The sequence below is a fragment of the Citrus clementina genome, unplaced genomic scaffold, assembly GCF_000493195.1.
Source record: "Citrus clementina cultivar Clemenules unplaced genomic scaffold, Citrus_clementina_v1.0 scaffold_6, whole genome shotgun sequence".
Lineage (NCBI taxonomy): Eukaryota > Viridiplantae > Streptophyta > Magnoliopsida > Sapindales > Rutaceae > Citrus > Citrus x clementina.
The window spans coordinates 17177757-17193761 of NW_006262139.1; the positions used below are offsets into that span (position 1 = coordinate 17177757).

At 35.7% G+C, this 16005-nt stretch overlaps 3 protein-coding genes across 7 annotated transcripts in view; 1 reads left to right on the forward strand and 2 right to left on the reverse strand.

The window, feature by feature from the left end:
* Nucleotides 1-2039: 2039 nt before the first annotated feature.
* LOC18038366 (wound-induced protein 1) lies at nucleotides 2040-2672 on the forward strand. Its single transcript, XM_006429455.2, has one exon. The coding sequence runs from the start codon at nucleotides 2111-2113 to the stop codon at nucleotides 2600-2602; it is 492 nt and encodes a 163-aa protein (XP_006429518.1). The 5' UTR covers nucleotides 2040-2110; the 3' UTR covers nucleotides 2603-2672.
* A 549-nt stretch (nucleotides 2673-3221) lies between these two features.
* LOC18039682 lies at nucleotides 3222-5829 on the reverse strand. 2 transcript variants are annotated; one of them, XM_024181563.1, is made up of 2 exons: nucleotides 5648-5829; nucleotides 3222-5178 (listed from the first exon to the last, which is right to left on the reverse strand). In XM_024181563.1, the coding sequence occupies exon 2, from the start codon at nucleotides 5073-5075 to the stop codon at nucleotides 3375-3377; it is 1701 nt and encodes a 566-aa protein (XP_024037331.1). In that variant the 5' UTR covers nucleotides 5076-5178; nucleotides 5648-5829; the 3' UTR covers nucleotides 3222-3374. The 2 variants fall into 2 exon arrangements, with proteins under 2 accessions (XP_024037331.1, XP_006429519.1); XM_006429456.2 differs by having other exon boundaries at nucleotides 3222-5186.
* Nucleotides 5830-6668: 839 nt separating this feature from the next.
* Nucleotides 6669-16005, reverse strand: part of LOC18039684 (D-alanine--D-alanine ligase) — a 15769-nt gene continuing 6432 nt past the window's right edge. For 2 of the 4 annotated variants that reach the window (XM_024181560.1, XM_024181559.1), the window contains 9 exons: nucleotides 15807-15875; nucleotides 15651-15715; nucleotides 15286-15455; nucleotides 15056-15134; nucleotides 14360-14615; nucleotides 13948-13993; nucleotides 8511-8619; nucleotides 8217-8279; nucleotides 6669-6954 (listed from right to left, as the gene is read on the reverse strand). In XM_024181560.1, coding sequence (XP_024037328.1) covers nucleotides 6874-6954; nucleotides 8217-8279; nucleotides 8511-8619; nucleotides 13948-13993; nucleotides 14360-14615; nucleotides 15056-15134; nucleotides 15286-15455; nucleotides 15651-15715; nucleotides 15807-15875 — 938 coding nt within the window. In that variant the 3' untranslated portion in view covers nucleotides 6669-6873. Of the gene's footprint in view, nucleotides 6955-8216; nucleotides 8280-8510; nucleotides 8620-13947; nucleotides 13994-14359; nucleotides 14616-15055; nucleotides 15135-15285; nucleotides 15456-15631; nucleotides 15716-15806; nucleotides 15876-16005 lie in introns of those variants that run through there. The other 2 variants (XM_024181561.1, XM_006429458.2) reach the window with 2 other exon arrangements.

A 16005-nucleotide genomic window follows, 5' to 3' on the forward strand; every position in this document is an offset into this window, starting at 1 on the left:
ACCACCTGCCCAACAACATATGTGGCAAATTATGTTAATTACGCGTTGTTATTGTGAGTCAGTCTTCTGTACAGATGCCTAAAAGTTGGAAAATTCACATTTTGCCCTATACAGTAGTGTATATCACAGATGTGCTCAAACAAATAATGTTATAATTACTAGACATTGTCATACTCAAACTTTGTAATGTTTGACATTATTTCTTTAATAATTTTGTCTAAATTATTATTTAAAAGTTATATTTACTACATATTATTAACTTTTGTTTGATAATTATAGCTTTTTTCTACAACAATTATAACTTAAAAACTATAGCATCTCAATCTCAAATGGGACCTAAATTTAATAACTTAATATTCATCCAACCATAGTTTACGAATAAAATCTTTCAAAATTTTATATGGTTAGTAATGATTGTTTGGAACATTATTTCATGTTAGAAGAAAAATTGTGTTCACTTCACCTTTCAAATCATGGTACAATTATTTAATTAGAATACAGGCATCCTTAGAATAATTGCGGCCTTTTTAGGGTTTTATCAAATAGCAGTAATTAGCACACGCTGAAAGTGACCGGGCGGCTTCCTTGGTTGGTCTCGGTTTCAATCAAAAACAAGGACAAAATTAAAGCAAAGAGACGAGTCAAAACAGTCAAGTTTGCCACTTTGCCTCCAGCCTGGCATTCAATTTGAGCCACATCCATCTAGTAATTCACCGAAAATGGCCGAAATATTCGTCCTCTACTTACTGTCTCTTAACTCCTAGTGTCCTTCTTGTCTACCCAATGAAAATAGCTGGTTAAAAGAGACTTTCATAGCAATCATAGAGGACGAAAACACTAATGAAAAGTTAATATATCTTTAACATATCTAGGGTATATAGTTGGTTGAGGTGCAAACATGGTATAAGATCGCTAAACTTTCAAGCATAATTGGATAAGTGATTGGTATAGAGATTAATTGTTGTTGATGTGAATTGTTTTTTTTTTTTTAAGGAATTGGTGTTATTTCGTCAAAATTCAAATAATTTTGGACATTCTATATGTGATATCATTACAAGATATTCAATCATAAGTTTTTTGTTGATAAGAGTCTGACAAGTAGTTTTCAAGAAACTTTATTTAGTTGGTCATCCAATTTCAAATTTTAAAAAAGATAGGGAATCAAAAAGTTATTTACACTTTACCTACGCCTCTACTAAGATTTTTCTATTACCAAAACCAGCAAACTGCAACTCGGGGTGAAAGTTGAACAACAAAAATTCTTTATTGTTACAATTACTTGCAACTTGCAAGCACGATCTCGATCTATCTGCTGTTATTAATTTCCCATATGTTTGGTGTCAACGAAAAGAACATCAAAACTCTCTAAGATTTTAGGTTACTATAATATGGTCAATTTTATTCCATAAAGGGATGATAAAAAAATGGCCGCTTTGTCCGTTTTAAGATCCAATACTTGTATACATGTCGAAGAAATTAAACAAATCAATCATTTTTACATAATTGCAAATTGTGTCCTCTTTCTCAGCTTTGTTAGTTCCAGGGAGCAATCAGAGCAACCACTGGCTCAAAATGTTGCAGGACAAATTTTAGAAAACCCCCGATTAATATAAAACCAAATGAGTCAACTTCTAGCATTGTCTATACGCCAAACAGACAAAGGAATCACAGACATTCCGAACTACGAAATGGCACTTTAATTATAAAAGTTAAATTAAATTGTAGATATTTGTGTAGCTATGTGGGAGCGGTGCCAACTACAAATTAACTCCCCATCGATTTGTCCCGTAAAGAACCATTCGAAAATTACTAATATATTTAAATTTTTATATGTTGATGTTAACTTATCAATTATGTAGCATTAAATTCATCAACTTCTAATAAGCAAATCTAGACCTTTGAATTTTATAATACGTCACTTTTTTCTTTTTCTTTTTTGGAAAAAGGACTAAACCCCACTCTCCACTCTCCAGTCTCCATTGTTAATTTTCTTCTATAAAAGGAGCAAACTCAATGAACAAAAATAATCAAGCAACCCAAAATCAAAACCTTAGCTCCGTTTGATCTTCAAAGTTGTTGTAACAAATTATTAGCTATCTCAACTTTGATAATGCAAATGGAAGGTACCACCAACAACGTTGAAACTTCAATGGCAGAACAAAACCAGGAGGCTATTGTTAAAGCCCTATACAAAGCATTGGCAAATGATGAAATGGAGAACGTGGCCAAATATTTGGCTAGTGACTTGGAGTATTGGTTTCATGGCCCACCAACATGCCAGCATATGGTGAGGTTGCTGACCGGAGAATCAAGCAAAGCGACGTTCAAGTTCGAGCCGCGAAGCGTGGAGGTGGTGGGGGATTGTGTGATAGCTGAGGGCTGGGAAGGAGCTCCAGCTTACTGGGTGCATGTGTGGACTGTGAATGTGAAAGATGGCTTGATCACTCAATTTAGAGAGTATTTTAATACATGGCTCACTGTCAAAGATTTGAGGCCACCGCGTTGGGAGATCAGAGTCAGACATGAACGGAACACTTTGTGGCAGAGCCAGCCGAGGGATCTTGCTCGCCGCTCATTGCCTAGCCTTTTGCTCACCATTTAGGTTTTTGATGCTGTTGTTGTTGCATGGAAATGTAGCTAGCTAGCTTTGGTTAGCTGGCTAGCTTTGGAAATAACTGTAAAATTTAATGTTTAAGTATATTTTGCATGTGGGCTATTTAAGTTATCAACGTATTGTTGGTGTCCATTTCTTTTGTTGACGGAAATCTCAAGAGATTATTTTGTTGAAAATTGATATTTAGTTTGCTGCTTGCCAGTTGAAGGGTGGTATGCCGTTTCACTTAAAGCCGGCAACTATAAAATATATAACTGATTACTGGGATTGTAAATTCTTATTTTAAAAAATGTGAACGTCCACATTTGAAAAAGCCCTAAAAAATTTTAAACTTTCCTCTAAATTTGAATCTAGGTCTTAGACTTGCCTACAATTTTGTAGATGTGAAGTCTGAAATTTTGAGTTAGCCTGAGGCTGAAAGGGACCGGAGCGGTCAATGATGACTGGTGATGGTTCCGTTTTGGTCACTTGTAGATGGTGATCATGTGTGGTCTAAAACCATATTTTAACTAAAATGAGTTTCAGGTCCAGTATTTGCATTTGTATGATTAACACGAGTTCCTACAAACCCACGGTTTCAGTAAAGGTTATGTTCTCAAGTAAAAGAGCTCATTCAAAACTATGATTGGTATTTCTGCAAAGATGGCTCAATAAATTGTTGTGGACACTATAAGGTAGCAAGTGAAAGCACAGAGATGCGACAAAATTGTCCAACAAGCTACAAAGATACTATCAATACAGATTTCTTCAGCATATTGTCTCATCTCTGAATCGATGGTCGAACCGGTGGCTTCATAAGATAGTCAGCATCTCTTTCTCCCTCCACTTCAGAAGCCTGCCTATTGGGACTATATTTATCTTTTGAAAACCTGCCTGGACCAGAAAATTTTCCAATCCCAATCCTCGAAAACCCAGGATTGTTTCCAGAGAGAGAAGTTTGGCTCAATCTGAATTGAGCTGATCCATCTTCACGAGGTAACGGTGACAGTGTAAGCTGGCTATTCTCATCTGTTTGCTTCATGCAAAGCTTACCTTCCACAACGTCATAGTAATCAGCTGTTCTAACTTCCTGTGCAAGAGAGCACCAACAACAGAATAGCCATTGAGCAAAATCTGCAATGGCTGGTTTTCCACAACATGAGTTATTTGCTGGCAAATTGAACCTCTTTCTCATTTGAATTCTCCAGAACCCACCGTAGAGTAATCCAAAAATGCAAAGCACAAGACCAGTTAATTTCAGAACCTCCCGGACAGTCTCATTATCAATATTGACGGCAGCAAAGTTGAAAACCCAGAATGGAGCTGTGCAAAAGAGGAAAAAAGTTGCAATATGAACGTACATGTTCCCAAAACCAAGCCTTTCCATATTCCATCCAAAAACACAAAAACTGAAGAATAGAGAAAGATATGATATGGCAATATCTTCCCAAATGTCAAATAATCCCCCTCTCCATACAGGGGCATACTCAACACTTTTGTGCTTGTTTGATGCTGCAATCGAGAATTGTTTCTCAAATGACAACCTCTGGTTACTGGAATAGCCAGTGCCATTCATGGGAATTTGATCTTGGGTTTTCAATTCAACTTCAGAATTATAATCCTTCCCAAGTGGACTAATAACTGAGTACAAACCAGCAATTGCAGGTGCAGCGACTGCAACAGAGAGGCAGATACCAACACCTATAGCAGGTCGTTCAGATCTTTTATATCCCCAGTTAAGGCCACACAAGGTATACTGAGCAAAGCAATTAACATGGAGCAACACAACTACAACCATCATATGGGTCCATTCATGGGGTTTGTAAGTACCATTCTTACAGTATATTTTTCTCAAGGTAGAGACATCCTTTGGCTTCCACCTACACAGAAGTACAAGGTGGTGAAACCGCTTTGGGTGTTGGTATAGGCACATTAGAGTAAACAGAGCATTGAGGATTTGATTATTGACCTCAAACCAGGCATCTCTCTGTGACTTCTTTGGTAGAGCGTGATTAAGCATTCCTGTCATCACAAGAAAAAGTATAGCTCCTGAGACAGCAACGCAAATGATCCATAAGAGAAGAGCCATGTTCAAAGGATCCTTGATCCATTCTTTGCAGATTTTCCACAGAGATGACCATGCAACTTTCTTAGCAAGACTTCCACTGAACCAACCTTGAATACCTTGGCCACTCGACGAGGGTATAGAATGTGAGACTACATCTCTTTCCTCTGTGTTCTGCTGAAATTTAGCAGATGCAGAAGTTAAATTTCCACTGGAACCAAATTTCAGAAAGTTCAATCTGCTGGGAATATTAAGTGGTAACTTCCCTAATCTGGGGTTTTCATCACTCAGCAAACCCCTTTGTGACATCGAAACAGGAAGAACATTTTGGCCGTTGGCTTTATGACCATCCAGAGACACATTTGATGGCATATGTTCCTGAAATTCTGCTAGCTCTTTATCACTATTGGAAACCATTTACCTCAATGTTAACGTTCTCTTCAGTTTCTTGGGTTCCAGAAAATTCTCCACTCAAATTCCAAAAATCATGTTACTGCCACCACCACAGGAGCTTAACTTTCTGAAGACCTTTCCAAAAGAACAAACAACAGACGCAACAAATTAAAGGGTGATTTATTGACAAGGTACAAGTCTTTGATATCAAAAGACAAATCCAGTTGGAACTTAAGAGCATTTTGGTCCTTGAAATTAAAAGCAAGACTAGTATTGTGAAAATGATGAAAATCTGTAAACAGAGAAAGGTAGAAACTTAATCATCAATAAGACATGGTTAGGACTTTTGGTGATAAACGCAACAACCATTATACTTTAAAACACAAATGAATTCAGTCAAGTATATGATCCAAGCCACCGCAAGGCAAAATTATAAACTAAAAAAAAAAAAAAGAGCGTACACAAGCACTCATATATCCAGAGCGTGAAAGCTGAAAGCTTTTACACAATTTATTACCTCTGAAGCTTAATGGCAATTTGAGAAACAAAGTAATTGAGAAAACAAAAAATAAAACTTTACACTAAAACCCACTTACCTAAAGATTGATCATCAAAGAAGCTCGACCTTTGTTGTCTCCACCACTTGTTTCCATGGAACTAGAAGCTTTAACCATCTGGCGGGCTTACAACATATCTGTGAACCCGAGATATAAACTGCCGAGAATTAAATTTAATACCGACAAAATTTTTGGCTTTAAAGAGAATTGTCACTTTACACTTTTCTTTCTTTTTAAAATTGGGTTTCAAATTTTGAATACAAAATTTCTGTTTTTAGTGTTACTTTTTCCTTTATTTATTTTGTCTTGTTCTGTCTTTTCGTACTTGATTTCAAGGACATTTCGGTGCAGTTACATAGTTACACGATCCAATAAAGAGAAAAAAATATATCTTTTTGTTATTGATATACATTTCAAAGCAGCAGCGTGGTGGACCCTTTGAAGGCTTTTTTTTTTAAAATAAAAACAAAAACAAAAGAAAATAGTTATAAATAAAACTTTAAAATCCAAGTAAGGTTTGCTCATCAAAGGATCTGTACCATGTTGATGCAATATATCAAACAATCCCCTTAGCTTTAATTTGGGGTAAATATTAATTGTTAAAATGATAGTAGCTTTTATTTTTTGGTTCTCCAAATAATTTCTTTCCCTTTTTTTTAATAAATGAAAAAAAAAATTTATATTGGCGTCACTTTTGAATTTGTAGACGTAGTCATGTAGGGGCTGTTCTGTCTTCCAGAATACACGGGTTCACTTTCCCCATTGCCGTTATTAGTCCATGTTAAAGATAAAAGAAAAATCTTCGTCAAGCGGCGCCAGCGCCTGCCGCGTACTGCATGCGCAAGGCGTTTTTTTACCCCTTTTCACTTTTCTAATACCACCTCATATATATATATATATATATATATATATATATATATATATATATTTTTTTTTAATCTGTTAGTAGGTTGTTGAAGCTGCCCGGTTTTGTATGGTCATTAAATTCTACTATGCCACATGTCCAATATCCTTCAATAATTAAAGATATAAAGCGAACTAAGGTAAAAGAAAAGTGGGTTGATCAGACTTTGTCCAAACGTTCTACAGCAGAGAATGTACTATTCAATTTCACCAGCACTATAAAAATTACATTTGCACTGGGTACAATTGGAGAACGATTTGTATTTCTATTGACCGAATGTTTTTTTGTAAATTTCTTTACTCCCTTGTTTGAAAGCATTGCATCAGCCGTTAATGTTTGACTCTTGCATAAAATATCAATTTCACAAGAACCTCTCTGACCCCAAGTCAAGCACCTTACGGAAGAACTGATGGGGATACATGGGTGGCTGCTCTGATAGAGCCTGAGACATTACAGCACAATGAAAATATGTCAGGACCCACATTCACATTTTTGTCAATTATATCTCCATAAAAAACATGAACTAGTCAGTTTCTTCTAGATAGGAGCTAAGATGATTCAAGCGTTTCTAGATAAAATGATCTCTAAATTCTCCATTCGGTGATACAAACTAGATTTTACAGAGCAATTATCAGAACCATTAGCTGAGTCAAATTTCCATAGGACACCAAAACAATCTAAGTTGTTGAAACAATTAGGGATGTCAAAAATTCCCACAGGGACGGTTATACTCAGAGATTTTTCCTATTCGAGGAAGGTATGAAGATAATTTCATACTCAATTTCTTATTTAGGGAAAGAATGAGGAAAATTTTTTACCAAATTTCTTATTCGAGGAGGGGACGAGGATGAGGTGGAATCCCTATCCCTTACCCATTTCTCCATTTTAATTTTAATTTTAATTTTTTAAAATTACTAGTAAATAAATTATAAAATTATAAATATTGGTAAAAATAAAAAATATCAAAATATTTATATTATTAAACTTTTAAGCCTAATTAACTAATTAAAGTCCTAAATTTTTATTTAGGACATTAAAAAAACTAAGTAAATTTTATTAGCCCGAAAATTTTGTTTTTATTTTAATATTCATTAAATGTTTTAAACTTAATTCTATTTTTTATTTATTTTAAGATGTTATAATTGCCCACAACGAATCACAATTTTAATATCTAATCTAATATTTGCTCTTGATTTGCTCCAACTTAACTATTGTGACGTAAAGGGAATAATCCACATTTATAAAGTGTCCACGCCACCATTGAAAAAGTTAATTTTGAATCTAAATTCGATTTTATTTGTAACAATTTTATATTAGACTATTAATTTATTCACGATAGTTTGTAAAAAAAGTTTGTATCCCTTACATGCTACGTTACTTACTAATTTAATATATTTGACTTTTGTAATGGATATTAATGTAAGATATATTTCAAACTTTACTTTTATTTGAATTTTTTATTTTAATATGATTAACTCAAAATCGAAAACAAAAAATGTATTAGTTATTCGGGGATCGGGGACCCTCGGGGATCCCCTGTTATTATTCGGGGAGGAGATGAAGATTTTCTCAAGTAATTCTGACGAGGACAGGGACATACGCAAAATATCGGGATGGGTAAGGGGAAATTGGTCCCCTCCCCTCCCCTCCCCTTCCCATTGCCATCCATAGAAACAATATGTGAATCTGGGAATTGGTTATTACCTGATGTATCAATACAGTGGAAGGAGTCATTCCCGGCACAGTATTCACCTCAATAATCAATACCTGAAAAATATGAAATTGGCAATAAGTAAACAGATTATTCATTGATAACAAAAGCAAGTGAATAGGATGCCCGTATATAAATTGTGAAAATCTAAATCATTCACAAGATAAACCACATAATTCACAAGAAAAGGCTTTTAAAAAAAAAGGAGGAAGCTTAAATCTTGCTCTTTTACTAATTCGGCAAACAACAAATGGAAACGTATTCTTTGCATCATAAAATCACTGTACCTCTCCATTATCAACATTAACAAATGCATCAATTCGTGAAAAACCTTCTAACTGCAAAGCGTTTGCAATTAGTTCTATATGTTGTTTACATTTATCCAGAGCCTCAGTGCTGAAACAAAAAGAAAAACAAAGAAAAAATTATTCAACAAAAGAAATGTTAAACAAGTTACAAGCTTTACAAATAAATTTTCAATCTTTTGATTTTTGTTTAACAATGCTGTAGTATTCAAAATTGTTTCTTGTCACAATTGTGGCCAAAAGAGCATACCATTTTCAGCAAGCGTATCAGTATTACCAGTCACAATGTCGATAATTTAGGGATTCTTAGCTATTTTCTTGTTATTTGAATAAAATAGGAAAATACCATAAATCAGGAAAGTAGATACACTCTGATTTTATGGTCCTAAAAATTAGCCCTAGAATTGCTCTCTAGTTTTCCTATTTATTTCTACCGATCACTGTGTTTTGAATAATAATAATAAGGAAAAGTTCTATAGCTTTGTCTCTCTGTTTTTTCCTTTTTTACTACATGGTATCAGAGCTTTAGGGTTCGGCCATGAACTACAAAGCAGCCATGGTTGGCTCTAATTCGGCTTCCTCCGACGCTAACAGCACTGCGACATCCTCTGAAGGGATTTCCCAGCCATCCCCAATTGTGCCTGTTAGTGAAAACACTTTACAAATAACCATTCACAAGTTAAATGGTAAAAATTATTTAGAGTGGTCGCAGTCTGTGCGTTTGGTGATTGATGGCAAAGGCAAACTTGGATATTTAAATGGAGAAATTCAACCTCCAGCTGCTGATGACCCAAAATTCCTACAGTGGCGATCAGAAAATTCAATGGTTACCGTCTGGCTTATTAATTCCATGGAACCTACTTTGGGAAAGCCGTTCATGTTTTTGCCAACTGCTCGTGATGTTTGGGAGGCTGTTAGAGAGACATACTCAGACCTAGAGAATCATTCTCAATTATATGAAATAAACACTCGGATGTGGCGGACGCAACAAGGTGATAGAGATGTAACTGTATATTATAACGACATGATGATTTTGTGGCAGGAATTGGATATGTTTGAAGTTGAGGTATGGGAGAGTCCAAACGATAGCGCTCGATACAAAAAACAAATTGAGCAAAGTCGAGTGTTTGTATTTTTGGCAGGACTAAATATAGACCTTGATGAGGTTCGAGGACGAGTTTTGGGGCGAAAACCTCTACCCTCTATTAGAGAAGTTTTTTCAGAGGTTCGTCGCGAGGAAGCTCGGAGACATGTGATGTTAAAGCGAGTAGAGGAACCAAAGACTGATCTTGATGGTTCAGCCCTTGTAGCTCGTGGTAATGAGCAACAAAGAGATAGACGATGAGGCAAACAAAGGCCATGGTGTGATCATTGTCGGAAACCGTGGCATACACGAGAAAGTTGTTGGAAACTCCATGGAAAACCCGCAAATTGGAAGAAGAAATCAGGTGACGATGCTCGGCCAGCAGGAGATAATCGTGCTTTCCAGGTTAGCACCACTAATCCAGAGCAGCAGTCATCCTCAGAATCTCTTCTTTTTACTAAGTAACAAATGGAGCACCTGTACAAGATGTTTCAATCCCAATCCGTAGGAAATTCTAGTTCATCTTGTTCTTTAGCCCAATCAGGTAATATTTTCACCACAACCTTTACCTGTATCAATCCAAACACATCCTGGATATTAGATTCTGGAGCAACTGATCATATGACTGGGTCCTCGCAGTTGTTTTCTTCTTATTCACCTTGTGCAGGAAATCAAAAGGTCAAAATAGCATATGGTTCCTTTGCAACTGTTGCAGGGAAAGGAAAAATTATTATTTCTCCTCTTCTTACTTTGAAAGATGTTCTTCATGTTCCTCATTTGTTTTATAATCTCTTGTCAGTTAGTAAATTAACTCGTGATCATAACTGTAAAATTAATTTTTGGTCCTCTCATTGTAAATTTCAGGATTTAACCTCGGGGAAGACGATTGGGGATGCTAGGCAAGACGGTGGCCTCTACCTCTTTAATAATGGTTCAAACTTTGGAAGGCAAGACCAGCAGACTTGTTTCAATTCTATTTCTATTTCCAGTAACAATGAGATTATGTTATGGCATTTTCGATTAGGACATCCAAGTTTTCAATATTTAAAGCAGTTATTACCCAAATTATTCATGAATAAAAATGCTTTCAGTTTTCAATGCGAAGTTTGTGAATTAGCTAAACATCATCGTGCTGTTTTTCTGCCACAACCATACCAAAAATCAAAACCATTTACTATGATTCATAGTGATGTATGGGGCCCTTCTAGAGTGGCAACTTTTTCTGGAAAACGCTGGTTTCTTACATTTATTGATGATCATACTAGAGTTACTTGGGTATTTCTGCTAAAAGATAAATCTGATGTTGAAAGTGTGTTTAAAAAATTTTATACTATGGTACAAACACAATTTCAAACTCAGATTAAGATTTTTCCGAGTGATAATGGCAAAGAGTTTTTTAATCATGTGTTAGGGAATTTTTTTGATGAAAAAGGAATTATACATCAAAGTTCTTGTATCAATACTCCACAACAAAATGGAGTGGCTGAAAGGAAGAATAAGCATCTCCTTGAAGTTGCTAGGGCCTTGAGCTTTACAACTAAAGTTCCAAAGTATCTTTAGGGAGAAGCTGTTTTGACAGCCACATTTTTGATAAATAGAATGCCTACAAGAACTTTAGGGTTTAAGACACCAATAAATCTTTTCAATGAATGTTTTCCAACTTCAAGGTTAATAACAAGTATTCCATTAAAAATTTTTGGCAGTATTGCTTTTGTTCATAACCATGACTCTAGAAGAACAAAATTCGATCCAAAGGCACATAAATGCATTTTTGTAGGCTATCCTACAAATCAAAAATGTTATAAATGCTTTGATCCAGTTTTGAACAAAATGTTTGTTTCTATGGATGTCACTTTCTTCGAAGGACAATCATATTCTCACAATTTTCATTTTCAAGGGGAGAAAAACAATAGTGAAAATGATATGTGCTTAAATGATTCTGACTTAAACATTGAATTTGATTGTATTAATAATGATGTTTTGCCGAAAGAAAATGAGAAAGGGAATCCAAATGAATCAACTGTTGAAAATTCTAGACAACCTCCGTTAATGCCATCACATAACCAAAATTCTGGAATGTCAAAGATGTGCACGAAACGGTATAAAGGTCTTGTGTATTCAAAGGAGTACCTAGAACAAAAAAAGAAGAGGAACACTGTCCTACAGCATCACCAAGAATCTGACCAGAGGTTGGATCACGAAAATTCTGACAAGAATCCTCCAGGTAATTTTGAGTTAAATTCCTCAAATCAAAAAGATCTTCTTATTGCTCTTAGGAAAGGTGTTAGGTCTTGTACTAAACATCCTTTATCCAACTTTATTTCTTATAAAAATGTGACCCCTTCCTTTCGTGCCTTTATTTCACAAGTCTCTAGTGTGGTTATTCCAACTAATGTACAGGAAGCTCTAAAGGTTCCTGAATGGAGGGAGGCTATTTTTGAGGAGATGAGAGCTCTGGAGAAGAATGCTACTTGGGAAAAAGTTGATCCACCACAAGGAAAAGGTGTTGGTTGTAAATGGGTATTCACTGTGAAATATAACTCTGATGGGTCCTTAGAACGATACAAGGCTCGACTGGTAGCGAAAGACTATACACAAACTTATGGAATAGATTATTCTGAAACTTTCTCTCCAGTGGCTAAACTAAACATTGTTCGTGTTCTTTTGTCAGTTGCTGCAAATCTTGACTGGTCTTTAAATCAATTAGATGTAAAGAATGCTTTCCTCAATGGTGATCTTGAAGAGGAAGTCTATATGGAGCCTCCACCGGGTTTTACTGAGAAGTTCGGATCCAAAGTATGTAGACTTAAAAGATCATTATATGGTCTAAAGCAGTCACCTAGAGCCTGGTTTGAAAGGTTTACAAAGTTTGTGAAGAGCCAGGGCTATAGTTAAGGACAAGCAGATCATACTCTCTTTACAAAAGTCTCCACCAAAGACAAGCTCTCGGTTTTAATCGTTTATGTAGATGATATAATTCTGACAGGAGATGATACAGAAGAAATGAACCGATTAAAGCAATGTTTAGCTAAGGAGTTTGAGATAAAGGATTTGGGGCAATTAAGATATTTCTTGGGAATAGAAATTGCAAGATCAAAAGAAGGTATAGTGGTATCACAAAGAAAATATACCTTGGATCTCTTGAAAGAAACTGGTATGAGTGGGTGTAAGCCAGCTGAGACTCTAATTGAAGCAAATGTGAAGCTTGGAGAAGTGAAAGGAGGAGTTCATGTGAATGCTGGCAGATATCAAAGGTTAGTTGGGAAGTTGATTTATTTGTCTCATACTCGACCTGACATAGCTTTTGCTGTAAGTATGGTAAGTCAATTTATGCATTCTCCTTGTGAGGAACATTTTGAAGCCGTGTTTTGAATTCTTCGTTATTTGAAAGCAACTCCGGGGAAAGGTCTGTTTTTTGGTAAAAATTAGCAAAGAGGAATTGAAGTTTATACCGATGCAGATTGGGCAGGTTCAATCACTGACAGAAGATCAACATCCGGATACTGCACTTTTATATGGGGTAATCTAGTTACTTGGAGGAGCAAAAAGCAAAGTGTTGTTGCTAGAAGTAGTGCTGAAGCTGAATTTCGTTCAATGGCTCAAGGAGTGTGTGAAGTACTTTGGTTAAAACGGGTTCTAGAAGAACTTAAACAGCCATTTAGTCTCCCTATGAGGTTGTACTGTGATAATAAGTCAGCTATTAGTATAGCCCATAATCCGGTGTTACATGACAGGACAAAGCATGTTGAGATTGATAGACATTTTATAAAAGAGAAGCTTGACGAAGGGATAATTTGTACTCCTTTTGTTCCCACTGTGAAGCAGCTTGCAGATGTCTTCACCAAGAGCTTGATGAGACAGCCATTTGAACTTCAAGTTAGCAAGTTGGGCATGATTGATATCTTTGCGCCAACTTGAGGGGGGGTGTCGATAATTTAGGGATTCTTAGCTATTTTCTTGTTATTTGAATAAAATAGGAAAATACCATAAATCAGGAAAGTAGATACACTCTGATTTTATGGTCCTAAAAATTAGCCCTAGAATTGCTCTCTAGTTTTCCTATTTATTTCTACCGATCACTGTGTTTTGAATAATAATAATAAGGAAAAGTTCTATAGCTTTGTCTCTCTGTTTTTTCCTTTTTTACTACAGAACCAAATACTAAACATCCAATTTTCATAATATAAAAAGAAATTTATGCATGCATAACATTCCAGCATGGGCCATTATAGAACTAAGAGGAACAACGGAATATTGCATAAAAGAAGCAGTTAACCATATATAACTAAACCATATGTAACTTCAACTTCCAAAAATTGAGGGTCATAAACTAACCTCATAATTGATGCTGGAGGTGGAGTTAGATTGATGCCAGTTCCACCTGTCAAACAATACCCACGTAAGCACATGGAAAAATGCCTTTCTAGACATAAGGATCCAACCATTTTCCTACTCTACTTGAAAAATACATTATACAGAACTCAAGTCAAACTTTGAATTACACAAGTTTCTGTTATGGGCCTAAAGAAGACATCTGCTATCAAAATCCTAGTTTGTTCAGATATCGTATATCTATCTGCTTCTTCTAATGATGCTTTAATAGATTGCTCAATCATTGAATTATTGCTTCCTGTTACTGTTAACTTGTTATGTTGCCTTGTAGTTTGAGGATCAAAAATTCAAAAGAAATAAACCAAAGAAATTCCATGGGTATCATTATCAAAGAAAGGAAGGAGCGAAGATGCACCCTGAAATTTCTCCTCGAGTGATAGGATGTCACCAGATTCTTTGACAGTAACACTAGGCATCAATGAATGCATCGATCCACGTTTTCCTATAACACCAACAGTAATTTCTACCCATCGACTGTTTCCTTTCCACATGAGGCGATCTGCATTTTTGTTTGTGGATTGCGATGAAAAAAGAATCTCGTCAGTCTCAACAAATGGTTCAAAGATCAAGATCTCTGGAGGAGGGTTTGGCATCTCAATCATTCCATGTGCCTGGATAGTATTCCAAAAAGAAGAAAAAAGTATCATGAGATTTTGTTATTCTAAACACAAAAGCCAAGTGAGAGAATTTTCCTATTGTTTTAAAAACAAAAGCGACCCTCTACCCTGACCAATTGAACAAGATTTTCATGGGAAAGCATTAGATGCATGTATCAATTACACTCACGACGGTGTTAAGTGTGTTCATAGATTTCATACACTTCAATTTCAAATACCTGATAAAATTTCACCAATTTTCTTACCTAATACTTCTTTTAGTTATCATTTTTGCAATTGGCACTTGCAAGTTATCATTTTAAGACATTTCCATTAATAACATAAGACATATTCTCTGAGTAATAATGTCATCATTTTTTTTTTAATGAGATAAGATATCTGTATAAAACATTTTAGAAAGAGATGCCACAAAAGAAATATTCAGGCTTACAAACCCTTGAAAAACTATTAGGAGGTATCCGCAGAAGGCACTCCTCCAATGCTTTCACATACACAGTGAGATCCTCAGCACAGCTGTATAACAAATGGAGGAGCACAATATGAATGAAAGTAATTCGAAAACAGAGTATTGCCATAGATGTATATCATATGAGGACCTGCCATTTTTACAAGCATCCCAATATTTTCTATGGTGCAGAGAGATCAGCACAAAGCAATAACCTACCATAATCTTGCAACACCGGTTGAACACCCATCCCTTGCTGGTTTAACACACAGTGTTTTACACTGAAGCTTTGAGGTCAGCTCATGCCAAATGTCAACTATGGGTGTCTTTAATAGATCCTCCTTCCTTCGCACATCTTTATTTATGGTAAGAACTCCCAAGTCTGCTAGCTGGAAAAATCGAGGAGATTTCAATAGTCCACAGAGAAAAAATGGCAAGAGCTTAAACACTAATTTTTGGACCTCTGTTTTAAAACTAAGCTTATGGGAATAATGGTTGGCAATGAAACTAATTTAAGCTTTCAAGAGAAAGATAAGATCAGCATTTTTATTGGAGAACACAATACGTGTTATTTGCTATCGTACATGATTAAGCGCTAAAGATGTTGCAACTTTGTCCATACAGGTTTTAGAAGCCATCACACCAGGACCTTCATTCAGGAGAAGCAAAAGCAAAAGGGAAAATGAGTAATCTTGTACACAGAGAACATATTATTTTACCAAGTGTCAGTGAGAATAAACCTGTGTAAGGAACTCCTTCAGCCTCCAGCAAAGACTGAAGTGTACCATCTTCACCGATGCCTCCATGAACTGCATATAAAAGTATATAAACCTAATAATGACCGGATGGGGGGGGGGGGGGGGGGAATTTTATTGGTTAAATTTAAAATTTCCAGGGGTGAAAAAAATAATCCAAACCCAACCTTTTTGGGAAAAAAAA